The 26,507-nt window shown below is 38.0% G+C and overlaps 1 protein-coding gene across 4 annotated transcripts in view; it reads left to right on the plus strand.

The window, feature by feature from the left end:
- Positions 1-26,507, plus strand: part of esamb (endothelial cell adhesion molecule b) — a 42,175-nt gene that overhangs the window by 7,261 nt on the left and 8,407 nt on the right. For all 4 annotated transcript variants that reach the window (XM_053646577.1, XM_053646578.1, XM_053646580.1 and 1 more), the window contains one exon: positions 26,113-26,258. In XM_053646577.1, coding sequence (XP_053502552.1) covers positions 26,113-26,258 — 146 coding nt within the window. The remainder of the gene's footprint in view (positions 1-26,112; positions 26,259-26,507) is intronic.

Raw genomic sequence — 26,507 nt, forward strand, 5'->3', positions numbered from 1 at the left:
AAGTTTCCCAAAGTCTTCGGGACAAAGAGATGCACTTTCCGTTTTTACAGTAAAAGGTGCGGTATTTGAGAGTGGCAGAGAGAGAGAGAAGGAGATGTTGGTGGGGGAAGAACATAAGTGATAACTAACTTGTCTCTTAGACGTTACATTTTAATTCTAACCGTTAAAATGTGTGGATTTTTGTTCATTATTCGGTCCCTCGAGGATTTTGCGATCGCAGAAATTAACGCAAAGGCAAGCAAACTCCGCAATATTTGGAGGAGCTTGCAATTTTTCAAAATCACCACAGATTTTCTGCAGAATTAGGCCAAGACACGTCATGTGACGTCATCACAACGCGCATTCAGCCAAAGCCATCTTCGATTCCTGTGCGTTGAACATGAGCACAGCTAAAAGTTCTCATTTACCAACAAACATCACTGCGAAACAATTTTGTGCCAATTGCAATTTCGGAAGTTCGATAGTTTTCCGCCAAATAAAATCACAAAAAACGCCATAAATTGCATCGCACATTTTTGAAGAAAAAATAAAGCCATTTTTGGCCATAACAATCACAAAAAAAATGTAATTAATCAAACATTTTAATCATTGGCAAATTGCTGTGATATATGTGGAAGAACACACTCCAAGCCAAAAATATATAATAGAGTTATGTGTTGCCCCTTACTTAGTGCTTAACCTGAGAGGCGCCATTGTAATTGAGCTCTACATGTTAGATTCACTAAAGCACCTAGCCATTCACATATAATTCTAACATTATCAATAGTTGCAACAAGTTATACGCGCCATCTTTCTTATGGATGCAGTGGAACCTGAAAGTCATGACAGTACTCCTTTATTTAGCCTGCTGTAATCACCGGGCGGAAGTCATGAATTTTTTGCACACATTTTCACACGTGTAGATACACACACACAGACACACACACACACAGGTGCTGCAGTGTCTTTAACCCTGCATCCCTTCATCTATTTCACAGCCTACTGGGAGTAATGATGCAGTCAGGGCAAAGGTCCCAGGAGTAATGATGCAGTCAGGCCGTACATTTCGTCTCTGTGTGCACACCGGCTAGAGACAATCATGTCTCCTGATCTTTTGATCGTTGTGAAAATTGCACGAGCCGTGGGCGAGGGCTGTTCTGATTTACAGCAGGTGGAAGTGGGGAAAGTGACCATAGTAATGAGGCCCTCACCTGCAAAATGAGGCCACAGCTCCTCCTGGCTTGCTCCATGTGAGGCTGCAGCTCATATCTTCCTAACAGCATGGAGAGTGTTTCTAAGATCAGATGGTGTGAAGAATTTATGAATTTAAATCAAACGTTGTACGCATGGAGGGACCAATCATAAAGTTATTACTGAGCCAACCCGGGCAAGTGTAAGCTCCTGTGTGCTGCATAATACCATGTTTTGGTGCTTGGAAACCTAAAAAAATGTAAACCTGGTAGCTAATATAATGTAATAATGCATAACTATCTAGTTTTGTGCTTTAATACAGACTAAGGAAGGAGTAACAATGTTTCTAATGTAGCACATCCTATTTGAGGCCCTCAACAAAAATTCATCAAGTTATGATCAATGTTTCAGCTATGAGATCTGTTGTTCTGTCCTTGCATCGTGTGTAAAAGATGTCCATCGAGCCTAGCGTCTCCATTTTCTGTTGACATGTCAGACTGCGTTTAACAGCCCATACAGGATTTTGCAGAGCTTTTTTTGGTGATTGTTGCGCCAAAATTGCTCGATTTTGCTGCGGCTATTTTGAGTTTATTTGTGCTTTTTTTTCTTTTTGTGGAAAACTACTTGAATTGGCGTGATTGTTTTGCATGGTCTTTCACAATGATGTTTGTTGGTAAATGAGACCTTTTAGCTGTATTTATGTGCAACACACGTGAATCAAAGAGGGCTTTGGCTGAATGCGCGTTGTGGTGATTTAGAAAAATTACGAACCCCCCCTGAATATCGCGGAGTTTGCTCGATTTAGCGTACATTTCTGCGATCACAAAATTGTGAAATCCTTTAGAGACTGTTTTAAGGGTTTAAGTGCTGGCAGAAAAGTTATATGGCAGCTTAACGCCACACTTTATTTCATCAGTGTTTCCACACACCTTTGTGTTTCTGATTCTGAAAAGATTGTCCGTCATCCATGTACCCTAGTAGAAATCGTTCTACCTTCAGCTGATGTGTGTAGTGGAGCACGTGCTGGGATTTGTAATGAGTAGCAGGCTCTATAGCTACGGCATCACACCAGCATGAACAATCAACACCACCATATACACAAGAAATTAAAATCTGCTTGTCCTGGCTGCCCAGGCTACTGATTTGTCCATCCCTGTTATGGTTGAACGTGTATTCCTACTGTACATTGCTTGTTAGCAGCTTTTATTCTTTCTTAAGTATTTTTTTTTATACTCAAAATGAGTTGAGTTCTGAAAATGACATTTGTTAAGGTAGAGCTGTGCTTCCTCTTAGTAAATAAGATTGTATCTTTTTTTTTAAAGGATGCACCATATTGTAAACAGTACTCTATCAACTGTAGAATAACATTAACAGTATAGATCTCAGGTCTGTCCTTGGGGACAACCAGCAGTTTTATTCTGTTCCACCTCCCTGGCCAGGTAATCCAGGCTGAACAGCGATGATTGCCGGGTTCAGATGTATTAGGAGGTGAAGTAGATTAGAAGTGGGCTGAGGATTATGGAGGGGAATGTTTTTGCTTTAATGAGCCAAATCCAAACCATATCAATAAAGGAATTGCTTAGCAAAAAGGAATTGGCAGTTAAGGATTGGCATAAAATATTTCTACAGATTTTTGTCCCAAGGCAATTCGGCAAATGCTGAATTAATTATGGACGCTTGGTATTTCCAATGTTGTCCTGTAATAGCTTAATAACTATATAACTAGATTTACTGTACATAGATCGGTAGTCAGGGTAATGTATATCGTATCATTTTACCCTTTTTTATATGGCTCAGTTGTTTGTCCAGTTGATTAATCAGCACTTAAATACTATATGGTATATTATAGAAATGGTATAATAATAACCTACTGTATATTTAATTTATTTTTATTCTCTACTCGCTCACTACCTACATGAGTTTAGTCCTGTGCCATGCAGGATTGATTTAGTGGCCATGTGGGAGGCATGACCCAGGATTTAGTTAGGTGAGGCACGGCTGAGTCGGGCTAATAAGGTCTAAAAGACTTGATTCAGCTGGCCAGCTAGGGACACTCACCAGATTAACATGCATTTTTGACGTCGAGCTTCGATCTGTTTTACCCTCCACCACACCTGCAGCATTGCCTGGTCTAAATGAGAGATACTCTTCTGCCCTGTGTCTCCAGCAGTTTTATTAAATCTTTCATCCCCCCCTCCATCCACCTGCACCTGACAGTCATCTGTGCAGCTGCTCGTCATCTGGCATTATCACATTTGTCCTATAGAGCAGTTCCATTATGAGAAATGGTCACGTCGTAAATTTGAGCTCAGATCCTTTTGTATTCAAAATGAAATGTTCTTACCCCGTCTCTTTAGTTGTGGCAATTAATTTTATGCTTTGTGAGACTGGGGCAGTGTAAAGGATAACATCACAGCGCGCATCACATACAAGAAGAAAATATCAACCGTGGCCTCTGAGTCAGTGTGTGAGTTACCAGATCACTTTGGATGTGTGTTATGTGGTTATCATGTGCCTTCATGCTATGCAAGCTACTCAGAAAACCACTGTAGGGTCCCTTAGCAAATCCTTTAGCCCTCAGTTGCCCAGTTACTGTGTAGACTCACTTTACAGTCACTTTATTAGGAACACCATACTAACAATTGAATTTGCTGCGGCTTTTTTTTTCTTCTTCAAAATTTGTGACGCAACTTGCAGAGTTTTTTGTGCTTCTTTTGTGGAAAACTACTTGAATTGACGAAATTGCAATTGCATAACATTGGTTTTCATGGCCTTTCACAGTGATCTTTGTTGGGAAATCAGACCTTTTAACTGTACTCATGTTCGACGCACGTGAATCAAAGAGGGAATCACGTTGTGATGATGTCACATGACGCGTCTTGGCCCAAATCTGCTGTAATTTTGAAAAATAGTGAGCTCCTCCAAATATTGTGGAGTTTGTGCTTGATTTTGCATTAATTTCTGTGATCGCAAGATCATGGAGGGACTGATTATCCTACTGGAAGTGGCCATTATAAGATGCATAAATTGTGGCCATAAAAGGATGCATGTGGGCAGTGGTAGCTCAGTGGTTAAGGTGTTGGTCTACTGTTCAGAAGGTCATGAGTTCAAACCCCAGCACCACCAAGCTGCCACTGTTGGGCCCTTGAGCAAGCCCCTTAATCCTCAATTGCTCAGATGTATGAATGAGATAAATGTAAGTTGCTCTGCTAAATACTGTAAACGTAAATATGGTCAGCAGTAATAATTTGTGATACTGTGATGGGCTGTGGAATTCAAACCATGCTGAATTGGTAGTAAAGAACACAGTTATAACACCAGCCTGAACTGTTGACACAAATCAGGTTGGGTCCATGGATTCATACACTTGAGACCAAATTATGACCATCCCATCTGAATATATCAGAGCAGAAATGGAGATTCATTAGAGCAGATCACATTTTTTTTACAATCTTCAACTTCAGTCCAGTTTCTATGAGTCTATGCCCATTGTAGCCTCATGGTTCTCTGTTTTCCTGCACTGGATGAGTTTTGTTTTTTACACCATTCAGCTCTATAGACTCTTGCATGAAAATCCCAGGAGATCAGCAGTTTCCAAAATACTCAAACCAGCCCATCTAGCACCAACAGCCACACTACGGATAAGTCACTGAGATCACATTTTTCCCCATTCTGATTTGATATGACATTAATTGAAGCTCTTGACTTGCATTTTATGCATTGTGCTGCTGTCACACGATTGGTTGATAGGGTAATTGCTTGAATGAGCATGGGTGCAGGTGTTCCTAATAAAGTGGCTTTAAATAAATGCCACATAAATGTGCCACATGAAAAATCTGCAGCCTAATTCACATGTAAGTTGTGCACAGGAAATGACATTATTGTTAAAAAAAGGTGCTTTATTCACAAATAGAAAAGTAGCAAGAATTTTGAATTATATAATATAAAAAGAACCAAGGTAGATTTATATCATTTTTAGTGCAAAACCAGGTTTTTTTAAATATTGATTAATAATTCATCATCTGATTTTTCCCCACTTCATTAGATTGAAGCCTACTGAGCTGCATGTGTGAAATATGCTTGAATCTGAATATACTGACCTGTGGACTGCTAGGCTGGTCTACAGTTTAATTCAGAAATCTTACTGCATACACTAGATTCAGTAGTGTAAAATGTGTTGTAGATGTGTTAATTGTCCTCTGTTCTTATGCACTTTGCTTGTATGTTGTTCCAAAACAGTGATTTGTGTGTATAGCTGGTAAACAGCTTTAAGTGGATGTTAAAGAAGCTTAAAGATCCATCATGAGTGTTTTTAATAAACTCTCCAAAATGTATCATATTGTGGAGGTCTTGTCCTTCAGCACGCTCTGCAAAAGACTCCCAATTTCTGCTCATACCAACACATTATTTATCTGTTTAGTAAGGAATGGAGTGTGCTGTTATAGGAAAATCAACAAAAAAAAAGTCAACAACAAGGTGGTGTGATGTGACCCAAAGTGAAGCTGAGTTACTGTTACCACCTTGAAGTTCCAATAACAGCATGCCCCAAAGTGTTATATTCATCTTATACCATGTCAGTTGGCCAATAAGTAATTTTTTTTTTATCTATTAATGAATGACACGTTGTACATTTTTTTATGTAATGATAGACTCCAGTCATGATTCAGTTTGTTTCACAATACTGGCTTCACGATTCAATACTCAGAATATTTTGACTAAAATTTGAATGAAGAAAAATTATAACTGAAAAGATCATTTTATTTCTGAATAAAAAAACAACGCATTTGTGTTTGTATAGAACAAAATAAAAATAATTGCTATGAACAGAGACTTAATATTATAAACAAAATGTACTACACCATATCTTAAAAAAAATAATAAAACTAAATGTATAAATTCTACCACAAAATTTTATTGAATAAATAAGATCTCTGACCTGGGGGAAATGCTGGATTGAAACATAAAACATAGCAGCATTTTAACTGGAAATAGAGCCCTAAAGTCGGCTAAAACGTCCGCTTCTGCAAGCGCTTTCTTGGGCACCATACACTGTTGAGGCGCAGGGTTTGTGTCATTTAAAAGCTACTGAAGAGCTCTTTTTAACTCTTATAACATGGTTGTGTAATCATATAACCTATAATGCGTGTCGCTCAATGCGGTCCAGAGTTATCTTGACCAGCGCATGCTCATTATATTTAAATTTTATGGGTTGCACAGATTGGGACTTCAATTTCTTTAGATGTATAATTAATAGAATACTGATTCCCACATTGGCACGATGCACATCATCACATTTTTGCGTGTCACGATACATTATTAATCATTTAATGTTGTGGCACATCTGAGAAACATGTTAGTTCCTGTTATCACTTACGTTATAGCAGCTATAAACAGTTGTTCCCTCACCAGTCTCCCTTTTCTCTCTTTTGAAGTTAAGATTGTATGATGTCTCAGTCGTTTAAATGATCTGTTAATGATTTGTTACTATAGAATTGATACAGTATTGGACCAAGCACATTAAAATAAGCTTGGTCTTACAGTGGATATAAAAATTCTGCATACCCCTCTGTTGGGTTTTTTTTTGTGATATAAAAAAATGAAATCAAGGTAAATCACATCAGAACTTTTCCCACCGTCAATGTGAAATTACAACGAACAAAAATTAAGTGAAAAACAATTAGAAACATTTTAGAGAAAAATAGAAACAAAAAGTTACATTAACTTGGTTGCATAAGTGTGCACACCCTTTTATAATTGGGGATGCTACTGTGTTCAGAATGAACACTCACATTCAGTCTCATGTTCAAAAGTAATTATCATACAGCTGTGCTCAATTAAATTATGCTGATTAACCCCATATAAAGACCAGCTGTTTCTGCAGGATTTTCTTCACATCTTGGTTTCATCCCAGTGCTGAGGCCATGGTCTGCAAAGGGCTTGCAAAGCATGCATGGTATCTCAGTTGTTGAAAGGTATCAATCAGGACAGGGGTATAAAAGAATTTCCAAAACATTAGATGTACTACGGAACACTGTAAAGGCCGTCATCAACAAATAGAGAAAATGGAGCACCACAGTGACTTCACCAAATACAGGACTTCCCTCTGAAATTTACAAATGGACAAGACAAAAACATACCATATAGGCTGCCGAGAGACCTACAGCAACATTAAAGAAGCTGCAGGAATATCTGACAAGTACTGATTGCTCTCTGCATGTGACAACAATCTCTCGTATTCTTCACAATTCTTGGCTATAGGGTAGGGCGGCTAGACTGAAGCCCTTTCTCACAAAAAAAAATAATAATCCAAAAAAATAATCCAAGCCCAATTAAATCACCCCAAACCATATGGCAAAATGTGTTATGGGCTAGTGAGACCAACTCCAAAAGGTATAATAATTCCATAATTCCAAAAGGTATGTTTGGTGCAAAAAATAGCACATCACATAAAGAACACCATACCCACGGTGAAGCATGGTGGTGGCAGTATCATGGTTTAGGGCTGCTTTTCTTCAGACAGAACTGGGGCTTTTATCAAGGTGGAGGGAATCATGAATAGCTACAAATACCAGTCGATTTTAGTACAAAACCTTCAGGTGTCTGCTAGTAAGCTGAAGATCAAAAGGAATTTCGACAATGACCCAATGCATACATCTAGATCAAGAAAGGAATGGCTTAGCCATAAGAAGATCAATGCTTCTGAATGACCTAGCCTGAGCTTAGGCATGAATCCAATTAAAAATCTGTGGGGTGATCTGAAGCGGGCTGTGCACAGGAGATGCCCTTACAATTTGATGGTTCTAGAATGTTTTTGCAAGAAAGAGTGGGAAAGTATTGTCAGGTCAAGATATGCCACACTGATAGACGCTTACCCAAACAGACAGAGTGGTGTAATAAAATCGAAAGGTAGTTTACGGGTGTGCCCACTTATGCAACTAGGTTTTCCTGTTTTTCCCGATTTTTTTTTTTTAAATATGATTTTTCATTTAATTGTAATACATTTTAATTTCACATTGAGGATGGAAAACATGATTGATCTTGGTTTAATTTTTTTCATCACAAAACTTGCCGTTTTAACAGGGGTGTGTAGACTTTTTAAGTCCATTGTATATAATTAATGCGAATTAAATTTGAGCTGCCGTTATTGTCAGAGCTGCGGTTATAGAAAATTAATCAACACCTCCTGACTAATCAGATTGAAGGACCCAACAGCACTATGGTACTGTATAAGACCTGATATATATATATATATAAAAAAATCAGTATTTTAAAAAAGTTTTAATTATTGTTTTCACCTGACAGGATACATCATCTTTTCAGATCTAGTTGCAGAAAAAGACTTGTTTAATCATTTGACTTGGATTTTTGAGTTCTAGAAAGGTGTTGGTGAATACACCTATTTGTCAGTGACATTTCTGCACTGTGACCTTCATGCACTATGACCATCTGGCACTATGACCTTCATGCAAGGACTTTGCATTAGCATTTCATTCCTCGCAATGAATAGGGAGTGTTTTTCAGCCTGCTTAGATAAACAGGCAAGGACGTTCAGGTGTAGGAGTGTGTTAGCAGAATGACAAGGCGTGGATAACCACGAGAAGTTCATTCATTTAAAATCACAGGATTGTTTGGGCATACCTAAAACCCTGTGGTGGCTTTAAGAAGAGTTTATTGAGTATACATTGAGTAAATTATGACGCTTTTAATTTAGAATGGGCAATTCAGTTGTTTCCTTTGTGCAAATAATAATTTTGATGACTGTCGTGATCGCACTATAAATTTTAACACATTGACTTGAAAAAAAGACCAGGAAGTTAATTGCTTAAAAAATTTCAAGTAATTTCTTTAGGTTTAAGTTAATTAAAATTCATGTAACATTGTAGAGGTCACTCGTGTCAAAGCCAGAAATATGAGTGGTGTTAACTTAAAATTATTAACAAGGACTAACAAAAGATATTAATTCAAAAGAGAATGTTACATTCACAAGTCTAACAATTTACCTTAACACGTTATTATCCTGAAATAATTAAAGAGGACAATTTGAAGCTGATTCTTAATTCTGTAAAAGTATGTTATGTTCTAAAGTGAGAAATTTAAAGGTTACGTGTAGATACACAAGTGTTTACAAATATCATTGCTATGACAAATGAACCTTTCTGTGAAGAAACTGTTAATGAGAAGTGCTACTTAATGCAGAAAACAACAAAATGGTAAGAATATTGTGCCGTTACATAGCTGCTACTTCTTCTGAGTTCCTCAGTTCTAGTTTTTCTTATCTGGCAGTTTTCTGTCGTGAACATGATCAACCTGATCTTGACTGATTCTTGATGACATTGTGTAGGCAAGCAGGTACTCTTTTAATACTCTCATAAAGCACCCAATGTTAAAAACTATTAAATGTTTTAGGTTTTTTGAAACTGTTATTAAGTCTACCCCTTAGAAAAAATTTAGCATTATCCAGTTCCAGTTGTTTATTCAGAACTAACAATACTCAAGCCTTAATATTAGATGTCAAGTATTTCATATATAACAACTTGAGTGATTAACAGAAACCAACAAATCTACAAACTAGGTATTTCTTGTAGAAAATGCATAATTGGGCATAACAATAGGCCACAAGTTCAACAAGAAGCCCCCTGCTAACTTCTGCCTCTTCTGCCAGCTACTAACTGCACCTAGAAAACTCTTATCGTCTCATAACAGCCAACATTTCTGAGAGCAGCTGCAGGCTGTGCTATCTGGAGCAGATTGGGGAGGAAAAACAGACCGTGACCTGGAAATTCCCCAAGCATTTAGTCCTCACACACCCCTGCCATCTCAGGCGCTGGTGTGAATATTTAGAAGTCAGCAGTGGGAATGAGAGGACACACTTTTCATCCTGGAGCTGTGTCACTTCCATATACATGAGAGAGAGGGAGAGAGAGAGAGAGAGAGCTGCTGTGGATCCCATTAAAGCATCCTATATATTTTGCTAGGAGTTATATTTTCCAATCTAGTACAAGGCTATTTGTTTAGAGCTGGATTGAGAACAGAAAGGAAAGTAACATCCAGACACAAATACAGACTGGATACAGTAACAAAACCCTATGGATGCTATGACTGATGGGAAATAAACCCAGAATGCACTGCACAGATTGTCTGTGAGGCTCTCCATCATTGATTGGATTATGGTTCTACTTCTCAGACAGTCGACGGAATAAATCCAGCAACTCAATTTTCACTGATATGTGTTACTGGATTTTATTTTTTCTTATGGTCCCAGTTGTTTCCCCCAGTTTTAGTCACTGCCATTTCCCACCCACTGGCTTATTGTTCCCCGGCTGCCAACAAGGGATGATGAACCAGCTCATGCAACCAGCCACTGCATATTTTCAAGTTGTGACATCACAAACTCAGAGGAGAGTGCTGATTATCTACATCTAATTACACTCTAATTGACAGGGGAAAGATTAATGCTGCCCTTCTCACGAAGAGCGCATGGGCAATTTTTTTCTTCTTTTGTACTCCTGAGCCTTGGATGGTTGGGGGTGGGGGTAAGGGGGATTGTTCAAACTTGCAAGCTTTAGACCAGGATTGTTCAATCTTATCCAGAAAGGGCCGGTGTGGGTGCAGACTTTCATTCCAACCAAGCAGAAGCCACACCTGATTCTATTGAAAGCCAAGCTCAACTGATTGAACAGGTGGAATCAGGTGTGGCTCCTGCTGGAGTGGAATGAAAACCTGCACCCACACCGGCCCTTTGTGGATAAGATTGGACACCCCAGAGTCTGGACAGGGATAGGGTGAACATTTTTCTGTTTTAGAATGCACACATTGGATGCCATATTCAATTGAATGAAGAAGAAAAAGAAGCATCACATAATTAGTGGAAAATAAGTCTCACAGGGCTAATAATTAACAAATAAAACATGATTAAGCTGGCCTAAAATAGCACATTTTGAAGTTTAATTTCTCTTATAGCACCTCAGTACCATCCAAGATGGTTTCTTTGGATGGCTTTCCATCCAAGATTAGCACCAGAGAAAGAGTGGTTTACTGTTTGTAAGATTTATATGGAATTATCAGTGTAATCAGCAGATGAACTGATTAGATTGTAGAATGCATCCAAACAAGGTCAAGGTCACAGCAAGGTCAAATGTCTGAACAAGTTTTTTTTTTTCAATAGCTTCTTTTCTGTTTGAAATACATTTTAAGATACAAATTATATAACATACACATTAGTAACAAGAAGGATTAGACTTGTTGGCGGTGGAGGCATTCCCATTGACGCTGTTAGTATCAAATTCTACTTATTACTTTGTTAATTAAAGACTGATGCATCACATTTATTATCAGTTTATTATTTTAGTTACATTTAATGTAGTGGAAAGTCAGAACAAGTCAAAACAAGTTAGTTCCTGTTATCACTTGTATTATAACAGCTTATCAGCCATTTTTTTTCTCTTTCTTAAAGATAATGTTATGTTAATAGAGCTGTTTATTCATATTTAGACACATGAAGTCTCATCTATTGGTGCAGCTCCTTGAGCAAATTGTATCAGAGATTAATCACATTCATTATTCTTACAAATCTTTAATTAATTTAATGTTTACAAATTAGTGACAGTAAATATCAGTTCATGATGAACTCATGCAGGTGAAAACCTTAAACATGTTAGGAAAATATATCTTTGCAAATCATGGCTGCATGAACCTCCATTTTAAGGTGAGGTTTAATTAACCTTAATAAAATATTAAAGGTTAATTAATTTAAAACAGTGTTTGAAGATGTGCTTATTGTTTCTATTTTAAAGTTATCGTAAAAAATGTATTTTCTTTTTCAAGAGAATGAGAGTTCAGGCTCAAACTTTTTTTAAGTTTAATTTGCAGTGCATTTATACAATCTGTAAACAAAAGCCTGACTGATACTAATCCTCTTAGATGATCCTCTAAGTTAAGCACCTTAGATGTCTGTGCCGACGGTATATTTAAGCCTCGAGCTGATGCTTTGGCAGTCTCAGTCTATGCACTTGCTGCTACCATGCTAAAAAATTTCATTTATCATCTCAGTGAGTATTCATATAAATGTTATTACATTTTCAAGTGCTTGATAATAACCTTTATACACATAAGACAAATATATTCATTTAAATGGGAGGTTGCATGAAGCTGAAAATCTGTCTGAAAATGTGGAATAGAAGTGTGAAATGTGTCATAAAATATTAATAAACTCATCAGAAACAATTTGATAAAAAGTCGCGTGCCTGAAACTTATACTTTGTTGCAGCTTAAGTAGGAGAAGCTCAAGGTTGCTGGGTATGAGGTGGCAGTATGAATAGAACTGCACAAAAAGAAGAATAAACCCATAAATTGTTTAACCCATATGCTTGTGCATGAAATCTGGTGCAAAGCTTTGCAATGTTAAATCAGCATCTATACACTCTGATAGCTATTGTGAATATTCAATAATCAATTTGCAGCCTCAGTGCTATCTGTCTATTGGAGAAAAGCAAGCCATTTTGAAGCTGAGGAAAGAGGGAGATTCAATCAGAGGCATTGCACAAACACTGGGCATAGCCAGTACAATTTGGAATGTCCTGAAGATGCAAGAAACCACTGGTGTACTGAGCAACAGATACCGAATGGGTCGGCCAAGGAAAACAACGACAGCTGACAACAGAAACATTATGAGAGCTGTGAAGGAAAACCTAAAAATTAACAGTCAGTTATACATCACCAACAACCTCTACAGGGCAGGGGTGAAGGGATCAAAATCCACCATCGAAGAACACTTTGTGTGCAGAAATATACAGGCCATACCACAAGATTCAAACCACTCATCAGCAGTAAGAATCGGAAAGCCAGGTTGGAATTTGCAAAAAAGTACAGAGATGAGCCACAAAAGTTCTGGAACAAAGTTTAATGGACTGATGAGACCAAGATTAACCTCTGCCAAAGTGATGGACAGGCCAAAAGAAAGAATCTGTTTATAATCCAAAACATAGAAGCTCATCTTTGAAGCACGGTGGAGGTAGTGTCATGGCTTGGGTTTGCATGACTGCTTCTGGAACAGGCTCAATAATCTTTATTGATGATGTAACTCATGATGGTAGAAGCAGGATGAATTTAAAAGCACAGGAACATATGTCTGCCAATTTACAGAGAAATGCAGAAATAGATCCAAATGCAAATTTATCATGCAGCAAGACTGTGATTCAAAACACACTGCCAACTCAACAAAGGACACCCCCCCCAAACAAACAACATCTGAAAAGAGGTTCCGGTAATAGCCTGGAAAAGCAATGCAAATGAAGGAACCAACAATTTGGTGATGTCAGTGAGTTGTAGGCTTGATGCAGTTATTTGTATGCAAGGGATATGCAACCAAATATTAAGTAATATTTACTTAAATTTATGTCAAGACTTATCTGTTCCTATACTTTTGCTCGCCTAAAAATCTGATACAATCTGGAGATTGTATCTGAAGATCTGATACAAAAGGTTCTGTGTTGTATGTTGTTTAACATTTCTAGATGTAAATACCAGGAAATAAAAGCTGAAATCCTAAACTCGATAGGATTTAGATCTGGGCTTATTTTCTTTTTCTGAAGCCATTCCTTTGTTGAGTTGGATTTGTGCTTTGGGTTATTATTGTGCTGAAAGGTGATGTTTTTCATCATCTTCAGCTGTCTAGCAGAGGCCTGCATGTTTTGTGTCAAAACAGATATTTGGAGGTATTTGGAGCTACCCAAGATTCTATCTAGCTTGACTCCAGCCCCAGTCCCAGTTGAAAAGAATGATGATGCTCCCACCACCATGCTTCATCATAGGTCTGGTGTTCTTTTGGTGATAAGCTGTCTTGTTTTCCTGTTAAAGCTTTTAGAATTATGACCAAATCTTTCTACCTTGGTCTCATCAGACCATAACACATGTTGCCACATGGTTTTGTGTGATGTCAGCAGCCACAGGTGTGTTTTTCATGAGAAAGGGCTTCTGTCTAGCCACCCTATCCCATAGCCCAGGCATGTGAAGAATATGAACATTTATCTTGTCCTTTCATTATTTTTTGATGGATGTCTTGTTCTCTGGTGTTACTTTCTGGTGCCCCATTTTCTCCACTTGTTGATGAAGGTCTTCATGGTACTCCATTGTATATCTAATGTTTTGTAAATTCTTTTGTATCCCTCTCCTGATTGACACCCTTTGACACTGAGATCCCATACGTGCTTTGTAAGCTAATCAAATTCATTTTATTAATGAAAGGTGTATGATAATTACTTTTGAACAAGAGTGTGAATGTAATTGGTTAAATCTGAGCACAGTCACATGTCCCATTATAAAAGGGCGTGCACGCTTGTGCAAAAAGGTTCTTTTCTTTTTCCTAAAATGTTTTTCATTTGTTTTCACTTGAATTTTGTTGGTTGCTATTTCACATTAAATGTGATATACATAATTGATCTTAGCTGAATTTTTTAAAATCATAAAAACCTGCAATTTTAAGAGGGGTGTGTAGACTTTTTAAAATATCTATTGTATATCAAGTGTATCTGTTTTAAGAAAAAATCTTGGTGTAGGGATAATTATGGGATAATATAACAATTTACAATAATATTTAGTATTCAAATTTTAAATGTTCACATGTTATTTATGGCATAAGAGGAATCTGTTCTTGTGAATTTTCATACATTAAAGAAGTCATTCATTTTCAGTAACTACTTTATCTTGGTCAGCGACACTGTGGATCCAGAAACATTAAATTTAGCAATAAGGCATGAAAGGGTGTGATTTTATCATAGGTTAGGGCATTCCTATTACATTAAATTAGATCAGCCGAACCGACACCGTAAAGCAGATTTAGATTTTATTTTGGCTCGTTGCTGTGTGAGATGCTAAACCCATGTGACTGTGTCGCACTCAGAGTGTGTGCGTGGCTCATCAGTGTTTTAGAGCGGCTCGGTTCACAGTAAACACCGCTCCACACCAACTTCATCTCCGTCTGTGCTGTGAGTTTGACTCGCTTATAACCTGCATTTAGACACAACACATACCAGATGCACTTTGGTTGTACGTTAGGATAACCTCAAACATTTTTGTGGGCAGAGGTTTACAGCATTTCACCTGATTTGTAATAAGAAGTGACTTTTAAAAAACAACTACATTGAGGTCTTCTAGTGGTTTAACACATAAAAGTGAATTAAGTCAGAAATATATTACTATTGCTATATTACTATTTGTACCCCAAATATAAAAAAATCATTATTATTATTATTATTATGATTATTATTATTATTATTATTAAGTATTATTCAGTGCAATAGTAATATTACAAAATAGCAATGGTTTATATATGTATATATTCTTATTTACAAAAATGTATGTATTTTTATTACACTACTTGTTACATTACCCTGGCACTGCTGAGGGAGTGATGGTGAATTTGGCATCTTTTTCTCTTCTGATCTCTTCTAATCCATCTCTCTATAATTTTTTTCCTCTCTTGGAAAGTCATGGAAAGGAAATACTGGATTTTTTTTTCTGTCACTGTTGGAGCAAATGGTAATGCAAAAAGGATATTTGCTACGGTCTTATATACATCTGTAGAAGTGTCCCCTGCTATAGTTTACTTAAACCCAGAAATGGATGTATATGCATGAACACAATCCATTATAGCTGATGTATCATGTAGCATGATTGAATTGAGGTGCAGGTCTTTTGGAAATGTCTTGCATACGGTATTAAATTTGAAGTGCTGATACCTGCACATAACTTGTAAAATGGCCAGTGGGTGTATTTTATATACATTTTAGTCACTATGTTAACGGTTAATAGTACTAACATGGATACTAAGTTTTCCACGGATTCCACTTAGCCTTAATTCTTCATGGCGTGGATTCCACAAGGTATTGGAAACAATCCTTTGACATGTGCATGTTATTGCAGATATCAATATACCAAGGCGGCGTCTTTCCAGTCTTCAACTTTTGAAGACTTTTGGTAAGCCTCTGCTCAGTGTAGCCTTCTTGGCTGACAGGAGTGGAACGTGATGAGTGTTCTGCTATTGAAACCTCATCTGCCTCAAGCTTCAATGTGTCATGTTTTCTGAGATGCTTTTCTGCTCACCACGGTGGTTATTTGAGTTACCCTAGCCTTCCAGTCTGGTCATTGTCCTCCGCCGTTTCTCACCAACAATGCATTAACGCCCACAGAACTGTCACTCACTGGATCTATTTTTGGGAGTGGGGTTTTTTTGGTCCACCATGTATAGAGTATAATTTAAATACTTTAATAGAATTGAATTGCTTCTTATGTAAGGTTGCAAAGCTTTCTCCTCAGACTTTCATCTTATTAACAGCCCAAGCCATACTTTAAGGAGAAGGATCTAGGGACAAGTCATGCTAGCATGAACCCTTCTGACTCTGCCACATTTTCCCATTCATATTAGAGGTGCACTGAACACTGACAGTTCATGTGGTGGTGGAAGAATAAGCAGAGTGTTATATATATTTTTATATCACATGACATCACATATAAGGGATGTATGGAAGGGAGCGATCTTAAAGTGTCACATCCGATATAAGATGAAGGAGAAGGAATGAAAAAAATAAAAGCCATACGATATTAGTGTAAAAGTGAGGCCTGGTGCCCGTCGGCTACTGTTTCAGTAAGGGTAATAAGAATTTGTCACGCTATGATGGATCTCTTACTTCTGTATTGCCTGGCGGAAAAGGGACCACAACAAAATTCCATAAATTTCTTCGTTTCATTTCAACATATATGAGGAATGAGATAAGAAGGTCAATTTCAGAGAAATCAGAGTTTACATTATCTCTGTCCACAGCTGCATTTTCCATTTTCCACATCTCTGGTCATCTCACAAAGCAGTGTGCTCTGTTTATTTATGCATTCCCACCAGCTGGGTTTAAACCTTTCCATGATTTTTAGTGAGTGAAAAGCATACATGCATTCAGAAAGTATTCAGACCCCTTACATTTTTTCACATTTTGTTATGTTGGAGCCTTATGATATAATGTGTTAAATTATTTTTTTTTCTTCACATCAGTCTACTCTCCGTACCCCAAAACTACAAAGCAAAAAAAACAGATTTGTGATAGCTTTGCAAATTTATTAAAAAGGAAAAAAAACATTGACGCAAGTATCCAGACCCCTAACTCAGTACTTAGCTGAAGCACCTTTGGCAGCGATTACAGCCTCAAGTCTGTTTAGGTATGATGCGACAAGCTTTGCACACCTGGATTTGGGGATATTCTGCGATTCTTCTCTGCAGATCCTCTCAAGCTCTGTCATGTCAGATGGGGACTGTCGGTGGACAGCCATTCTCAGGTCTACCCAGAGTTGCTTGACTGGGTTCAGGCTCTGGCTGGGCCACTCAAGGACATTCACTAATGTCCCTAAGCCACTCTTGCATTGTCTTGGCTATGTGCTTGTCCTGTTCCCTGTAAGTCTGAGGTCCTGAATGCTCTGGAACAGGCTTTTATTAAGGGTATGGCTGTATTTTGCCACGCTTAGCTTTCTGGATATTATAGACTTACAGCTAAAACTCTACTGAAATCAAAAAAGTACCCTGATGCATGTACTGAAGATCTTACCAACACACAGCACTGATTGACTCGATAGTATACAGCTGTAGAAGAGTAATCTATTTTGTCACTATCCAGTGTCAACACTATTGTGTTGAGTGTGGTTCCTTTCTTCCTCATGTCGTCTAGGGGAGTTTTTCTTTGCCACCATTTCCTCTGGCTTACTCATTAGGAGATAAATCCAAATCTATATATCTGGATTTCTGCAAAGCTTGAATTGAATTTAGGAGGCTTAGCGGTTAGCACATTTGCCTCGCATTGATGGGGTCGGGGGTTTAAACCCCGCCTCCGCCCTGCGTGCGTGGAGTTTGCATGTTCTCTTTGTGCTTCGGGGGTTTCCTATCCCAGTCCAAAGACATGTGATGTCGGCTGATTAGCATCTCTAAATTGACTGTGGTATGTGAATGTGTGTGTGATTGTGCCCTGTGATGGGTTGGCACCCCTGCCATGTGCCCCGAGTTCCCTGGGGTAGGCTCCAGGCTTCCTCGTGAGCCTGTGTAGGATAAGCAGGATGGATGAATGGACGGATGGCTGGATGGATGAAAATGAATGGATGGATGGATGGATGGGAAAAAAGTTTAGGAAAAACTTGGTTTGATTAGTAAAAGTTGCTAAAATTTGAAATGACTACTTGGTAACTTTGAACTCATAAATATCAGCTGTAAGAAAGCAATCTGTTCCTCTTTCCCTTCGCCGGAAGAAGCTCGTCTTTCTTCCTCAGGACCAGTGGCTATACATAATGCAAGCCCGGACCATCTGCCTGTTGCTTGGATTAATATATCTCGCACAGATTTTATTTCAGGAGTAGATTGTGTCCAAACGCTAGTGGCGATGGACTTTGTGCAGTGGCATCATTTTCTCCACAGAGCTGAGATTGAGAGTCTCTCAGGCCTGTCATGATTGATCCTGTTTCCCACAGGCAGACTCCTGAGGATTTATGGAATATTTCCTGAAAACCATGCAAGTCAATACAAAGTATTCATGTTAAGCTAACTTAAGTGACTCATGTAAGCAATTAAAAGTTGGAATTGTTCAACAGAAAATGAAGCTAAAGGTTTTATTAAAATGATTATTTTTTTAATCAATGCCAACTTATGTTTAGCTCTAGACATTGATGGCAGATTTTAACTAAAATCATAGACTCAGTGACTCAGAGGATGGTTGATGGAAAGGATGATATTGCTGAAGGCATTGATGAAATGGTTAATAATTATTCAGTCTTATGATTGATTTGTGTGTGTTTGTTCTGTGTGTGAAAGAAGAGAAAGAGTTAGACAGTGAGCTGGGTGACACTCCATATGTTCATGAAGAGTCAATATAAATGCCCTTAAAGCTTAAGAGGGGATTTAGACGTTCTGAGATAGCACTCTCAAAATCACTTCAAATAGTCATGGGAAGAAAGCTAATGTACGTTAATGTAATCCTGTTTAAAGCAGCCTCCTCCCTGTGTTTAATTTTTTTTTTTTTTATCAGAGCACCATCTGGTAAAGAGCTTAATGTTAACCTACAAAACTCTGGAAACAAATCACGTCGTCTTCTGCGATCCCTTTCTGACCCACCTGACCCTCTTATCTATTCCTCTCCAAGAACTGAGAGATTATTAATCCCATCATTTACCGAACAATGGAGTCTGTTGAGTCTGAAATGAGTTGGGGGAGTTGTCGGTCATGCCCAGTGAGTCAGAGGGTCCCGGTGGCTCCGCTCCACAAAGTGGTGTCTGATGTGCTGCCGCCACTTTCGCTCACGCAAGATTAGAGGTTATTTTAAGGGCTAGATCAGAGCAAGGCCGATTGTCTCTCCTAATGCTTTATCTCTAAGACTCTTGTGAGCTGGAGACAAGCGAGAGAGGGGATTATTTTAGAAGACGGTGGGTTAATGAGAGTGGACTCCTGTTGATAGACAAGGTCTTGTGTTTTTGTTTTCCCTCACAAGGCTTTCATCCAGGCATTTGGTAAAAGCCTCCAATTCCACTTGGGATAGAATTGACATCATAAGCTTTTACGCAGCATTAGCACTGAAACGTAGTACAGAAAAACTGTAAATCACACAGGTGCTGCATTATTAATGCTGCAGTTAGTTTTCCATTTGAACAAGCCGTTTACTTAATCCGCACCTGGATCCACTGAAATCAGACATTGTCTCTGTGCGATTTCTTTGTATCACACATGGGCAGTAGGTCTCGTTTTTGTCAGACGTTTATTGAGCGTATTACTTAAGCTGTCCCCTTCCTCCATGTTTCGTTGACATGGCTGTACATTTGGGCTTTAGATTTCTTGATGACAAATGAAGCGTGCAGTCGATATGTCAATAGTTGCTCCAGGCTAATAGTGAGGTGAGTAGAGAAAAACATGTAATTAAGCGATATTGCACAAGCGAGAGCGCGTTTATACTGAACATCGGCACGGGTGTGACACTATTGCTAGTGCGATGTTGCTTTTATACAAGAGTTAATCTAGAAATTAATATCGAGTAAGTGACCTTTCGGACACAGTATGGCCGAATGTTCTGTTTGTTTTTTTTGCTGTGGAGTGGAAACAGATCCCGAAGAAGCTACACTTGCTTTATAATCTTCTTCCTTTTCATCTTCATCTGACACTTTCATATTTTATGCCAAATGTTATTTTCCTGTGAAGAATTGTTCGCCGTGTCGACCGATGATATCACTAACTCTAACTGAAATAACGGTTTTGAACTAGTGGTATTGTAACTAAGTGGAATTTTACACAGACGAGCGGAGTGATACAAATGTTTGGTTAATGTGGTTATAGTAAATATAGGCACTCTTGGAAAGCCACTTAACCATTCAGATTAGTGGACCGAAACGAACTGTTGTAGAATACTAAAACAATTAGTAAACGCTTTTTTTTTTTTTTTTGGTTTTAGTTTAATATGAATCAAATACGGGGGGTTTAGTGGCTTTACTGTTTACTAGAGATGCACCGATACCAACTTTCTCAGCCGATACCGATAACTGATATTTCTGCCTTTTTTGCCTACTTTTAAATGAATAATTATTAATTCCACAATTTTGAAAGAGACACAAAATAAAAACTTTATTCTCTCCATTTGAACAAGTTGTTTCACAGTAACTGGTCTCATAAACACAAAACACATTACTCTAATTAACATTAACACATGAACTAAATTCTGAAGATTAAAGTAAGATTTCTTAACTTATTGAATGTTATTAATTCATATTAACATTGACTGAATTCTATGAAACCTCCTGTTAGTCTCACATTCACTCTCCACAAACAAAAGCATTTCTACTTCATCACTGACATCTGACAACTGGTAATATATAATATCAACTTTTTATATATTAACATTAACTGGATATGAAATATACTACTCTACAAATATATTTTTCCGTGCAATATATACTTTTTTTTCTCAAAAATTTAGACTCGATGCTGGAACTCCCGCTTCACTGCTGCAGCGTCCGGTGTAAAATTTTATCAGTGCAGAGATTACAGAGATTACACACTGCTTTGTCGTCATTCCACACAAGAGACATCATCTTTATACACAACATGGAATCGATGTGTTTTCCCGCCCTCTTTTGATTGACAGGATATAATATATCAGGTTATATCAGCCCTGATCATCGCATGTTTTTTAGACTATGAGCCGATAGCGTGAAAAATTGCGTTTGATACCGATAATTTATCGGCCGATACATCTGTGCATCTCTACTGTTAATCCGTGCTCATCACTCTTCATCACTTTATGACATGTAAAAGAGTCTCTTACTGTGGTATTGGAATTATTTAGAGGTTATTGATTACAAAACACCCCAGTGATTATCTGTTAAAGTCATCGAACAGAACGCCGCTGCCCTCACCAGGCTGCCAACTCTAAATGCAGCCCTTAAGATATTTGAGTTTGTGAATATGTTTTTGAATTGTATTATTGTCCATCGCCTGCATTATTTCCCTTTTTTTTGTTGTTGTTGTTCTTGATTAAATTTTATTCTACCTCTGAATTAGGTTGATCGCTTAATGATTGAAAATTGACAGTAAATATACACCACTAAGTATAAGCCAGTCCCAGCTGTACTAAACGCTTCTAAAGAGCTTTTACTACAGAGCAAGTGTAGTAAAAACTCTTCACGTGCAATGGTGGCTGTAACACTTCCCACGCCTTCTTGTCCTTCTTCCACGTCTGTTAGCTGTGACACAGATGGAGCCGGATTCCAGGGATTAGGTCAGATTTTCCTTGATTTATTAAATGTAACACAGCCATGACAGCAGATGCAAAATGGACACGATACATATTAGGACGGGGAGGAGGGGAAAAGAAAGAAAGAAAGAAAGAAAAGAAGTGCAGCGATCGTTAGCGCAATTTAAATCGTTCAAACGCACAGCTCCATCTTTCCGCTTTTCTGTGTATAAAGTGTGTTTGTGAATATTACGCTATTGCCGTGTGGTATGGCTTTGGTTATGTTGTGCGGCTGTAGGAAATGTTTACGTAGGTGATGAGTGGTGTCTAAACAGAGTTGAATTCGGTGGTTTTCTTTCTTTCATTGAGGCAGAGAGTTTTACCATTGTTGTGTAATCGATTATTAATTTGCGATTAGATTAATATCGCTCTTTGATTTCCAGTTATTATTCCGTTTTTTTGGTGACGGGTAACGCTGTGAGAAGAAACTGTGGTGCTTTCGTTAGTGATGTTGAATTTCGACGTGATAAGGAGAGTGTGATGGTATGATTCAGGAGATGGGATAGTTACTTAGTGATTTGTTCCCAGAAGTGATTTACAGGTATGCAGGTATCTCTTATGGCATGTATGTGATCATCTGGTTTATTTTGCGTGTAACATGTACACATGTCGGACTCCATGTAGCCCATTTGAAACATCGATGAATTATTCTATTGTATCAGGTGTAGACTGGTGTTATTAGTTATGTAGGACATGTTCTGTAAAATCTGTGGCCAAAAATCATCCCTGAGTGTGATTGCTAGGTCATCTTCCTTTATTTTTCTTCTTTTTTTTTACATCGTATAGCAGTTGCAGGGTAGGATTTGGATATTGATTGATATATTTTGGTTAGGACTTTAGTAGAAGATGAGATATTGAGAAGCTCTGATTCTAATGTATTTTTGTTTCGGTTGATTTTAGAGCATATGCTGGAGATGAGTTGTAGGAATTCAAAAAAATGTGAATTCTCCAGTTCATGCTTCTTGGGAAGATATGGGAAGGATATAAAGGTGCCATTTTGACATATGTGTTTAAGATGTATTATAGACATGTACACAACTTAATCACACTATTAACGTCGTGTGGGAGTTTTCACCGAATTTTGTGACAGGTCACGTTCACACACGGCAGTGCTCAACCGTTTGATGGCAAACAAGAGAGCGGTATATAGTAGGGGAAATACATTGTAAGTATTCGGTTTGGGACGCAGCCCACGGCTTCAAGCAGTCGTCTATTTGCACATACAGCACGACAAATAATTAACTGCACTTGAAGCTTTTGTAAAATTAAAAATAAAAACACCCAAAACTGTATACGGTACTATAACGAAGACAAAGTGTATGTCGATACGTGAAATTCGGGAGGGAACGTCGGACGGCGTGTTCTGGGGATGTAATGACGTTTGACGTTAACCAATCTATGTTCTATATTATAACATGTAAAAGAAGAACATGAAAGGAATATTCTAAAAGCGACTCATGTAAACACCTTAATCAGAATATTGTCTTATTCAGAATAAGGTCAATAATTAGATTACTGCTGCCTGTGTAAATGTAGTCACTATGCCATTGCTTGTGTTCTGTGTTTCCTGGTTTTTGTTTACTCTCACTTTGTTTTTCGTTTTTTGTATGATGAATGATCCTTTTCTGACATTCCCTGCCTGTGATTTGAGCCATGCCTGGAATTATAACGATGATTATTGCTTTACCCCCGAATAAAACACGTGTACTTTGCATCCTGCCTCTTCAAACACATCACGCTGAGAATTCAACAGCACCGTGATATAAAACTGTAAATCCACTTTTACTGTTTTTGCTTGTTTTTATCCTGTTTTCTTATTTGTTTATATTAAACGAGTGAGTAAAGTCTTCCTTGAAAACGTGAATGAAGACAAACGTGTTGCATGATCGTTCCATCTGACTGGGCTGTACTTGTTCAAGCGAGGCACGAGAGCTGCTTGAAGCACTGAGCCAGCAGATTGTTTAGGGATTAGAGTGACGGATAAGACAGATTTCTAACCAATTTAGAAAAATGTATCAGTATGAGGTCAGCGGCTTTCACAGTGAACAAGAAATTACAGACTCGACACTTAAAGATTAAAGGATGATGCCATGATGCGTTCTGATAAAACAGCTCTGCACTAATTCTTCCAGCTGAATTCTGCATAGTCTGAATAGAGAAAGGACGTGCAGTTTAGTAAATCAGAGCTCGTTCGGTTTGTGTGCACCCACTTCCATGCTGGCTGATCTAGACCATAGTGGCTGCTTGGATCAAATGATCCATCTTCAACTGTCTAGCCCAGGAGAAAATAATCTCTGTAAGTCAGCGTTTCTGTGTGTCTTCTTTTATTGATTTGCCTGTTGAAGGTGTGTGGTCCATCTTAAGATTTAGACCAGAGTAGTTCTATTTGATGCTCGACAGAGTTAAGATTGTCTTCAGTAGCGTTTTCTAGTGTCTTCTGAGAAGTAGAGTGCAAGTTGAAACTTAGGATAATCTGAAAATCTGTGCTGCAGTTTTGTTCCATCTGACCAAATTCATATTTCCTTCATATTTCTTAGTTCATGTTGTTCACATTAATGAATATATTGAAACTGTCATTGTTCTGATATTCTCGTTAACATGATATTTCAAGGTAGAGTGGTTGAAGGGTTGTAGGATTTAAATGGAATTGTTATCATTGTAACTAGAAGATAAATTGATTGTATTGTGGAGTCGATCCAAACAGGCTCACGGTCACAGCAAGGTCAAATATCTGAGGTAGTTTTTCTTCAATAGCTTCCTTCTTGTGTGTCATACAAAGATGTTACTTACATGCTGATGTTCAGGACCTCGAGTAGAGGTCGATAGATAGTGGATTTTACCGATACCGATAACTAAGTTGGGCAGTGCCTGCCATTAACCGATTAATGTTTTTCAAATTGATACTGAATCAAAACATTACATTTAAAGCAGAATATTGATGAACTTTATTACAGGATTTATTTAAATGAACAGTACTGTCTGCACCTTGAAATGTACTGTACGGTTTTAAACGAAATAAAGACATAAATATTAATACATATAAACTATTACTGAAGATTAATAGTTAGAAATAAGTAAAAGATATACATCCAAACTGAACCAAAAAGTAACACTCCAAATAACAAATAAAAAGAGAGACATCCAAAATGAATTGTAAAAATACACTTCAAATAACACAACAAAATTTGTCAGCAGTAGTTTTTATTTCGCCTCTAGAGGCCGTTCTCGTACTTTGTAATGACAGTGGACCCTTCTCAGCCACTACCGTAATGGACGCAACCGGGAAAATCTATCAGTGTGGATTAATCGGTCGACCTCTAAACTCAAGGCTTGTATATATCATGATGTCATGCTGACCCAATTTGTTAAGAATCTGAAGAACCCCATAGGAGAAATATTAAAAAGTCTGGTTTGCAATTCTCTTGCCAGTTGATGGTGCTGCCATATGACAGTGAATCATGAATGGCATGTGCATGTGGTTTACACCATTGTACATACACTTTCTGTTTATGTAGTGTGACATTCTAAATGATCGGCTTAGCTTGGCAATACTGCATTTGATGAACCCTATACCTTAAAGGTAGTATTTAAAACTTGGTACCTGTCACAACATACAAAATCCAAAATGGCTAACTTTCTGTTAATGGATGTGAAATTTGTCTGTCTCAAGAGGACCCATATGCCTACCAAATATGGTGCATGTAGGTGAAACGGGATGCCCACCATGAAGAAAATATCTTAGAGGGCACCCTTGAGCCATGCCCAGGGCCAAGAATTTGCGAGACCCTTATGACCACCACTTCAATTTTTGTGATTTTTCATGCATGCATAAGCACCGCCAAAATGTCTGCAGAAAAAAAATCCTAACAGATATAATAGGACTCTTCGCACCCTTTGTGCTTGGACTGTAACAAGATTCCAGCACCCTGACATAAGGGCTTTCAGCTAATTCTGCTAGAAAGCTCTTTTGGTTTTAAGGCAAAGGCAACTCAGCTGATTTAAATAATAGTGTTCATGTGATAAAAATCCTTTATTTTATTCAAAGACATTGTTAAATTTAATGATGAGGTGCACCAATTACATGTAGAATTACATTAAGAAATTGCACACATAATGTACATGCTCCAATTTGCCTCCATCGCAGGTGATTCCCAGAGAGTCGAGATGCCTAGGAAAGACATGGAAGCAATCAAGGGCCAAACGGTGGTTCTGGAGGCCTGGTACACACCCACATCCGTCATCAAGAAAAACACAGTCATCTGGAACTTCATGGCCAGTGACTCCAAACAAGTGAGTGACAAGTGCTGGCAGCAAAAGATACTGATTTCTCCACATGATTACTAGTTCAGCAGTGTCTCTAACACTTTGTGTATTTTTGGTGCAGCCACAGATGTTCTTGTTTCAAAAATAGGTCCACGTGACGTCATTTCAAGACTTAGTAAAAGCGGTTACTCTTTCTCAGACGAGGTGCAAGACGGAGAATAAAGACAGGCTTGTTTGAAGGGTTTCACCCTGTGCACTCAAATCTAGCGATGCCTA

Source organism: Ictalurus furcatus, chromosome 17 (assembly GCF_023375685.1).
Source record: "Ictalurus furcatus strain D&B chromosome 17, Billie_1.0, whole genome shotgun sequence".
Lineage (NCBI taxonomy): Eukaryota > Metazoa > Chordata > Actinopteri > Siluriformes > Ictaluridae > Ictalurus > Ictalurus furcatus.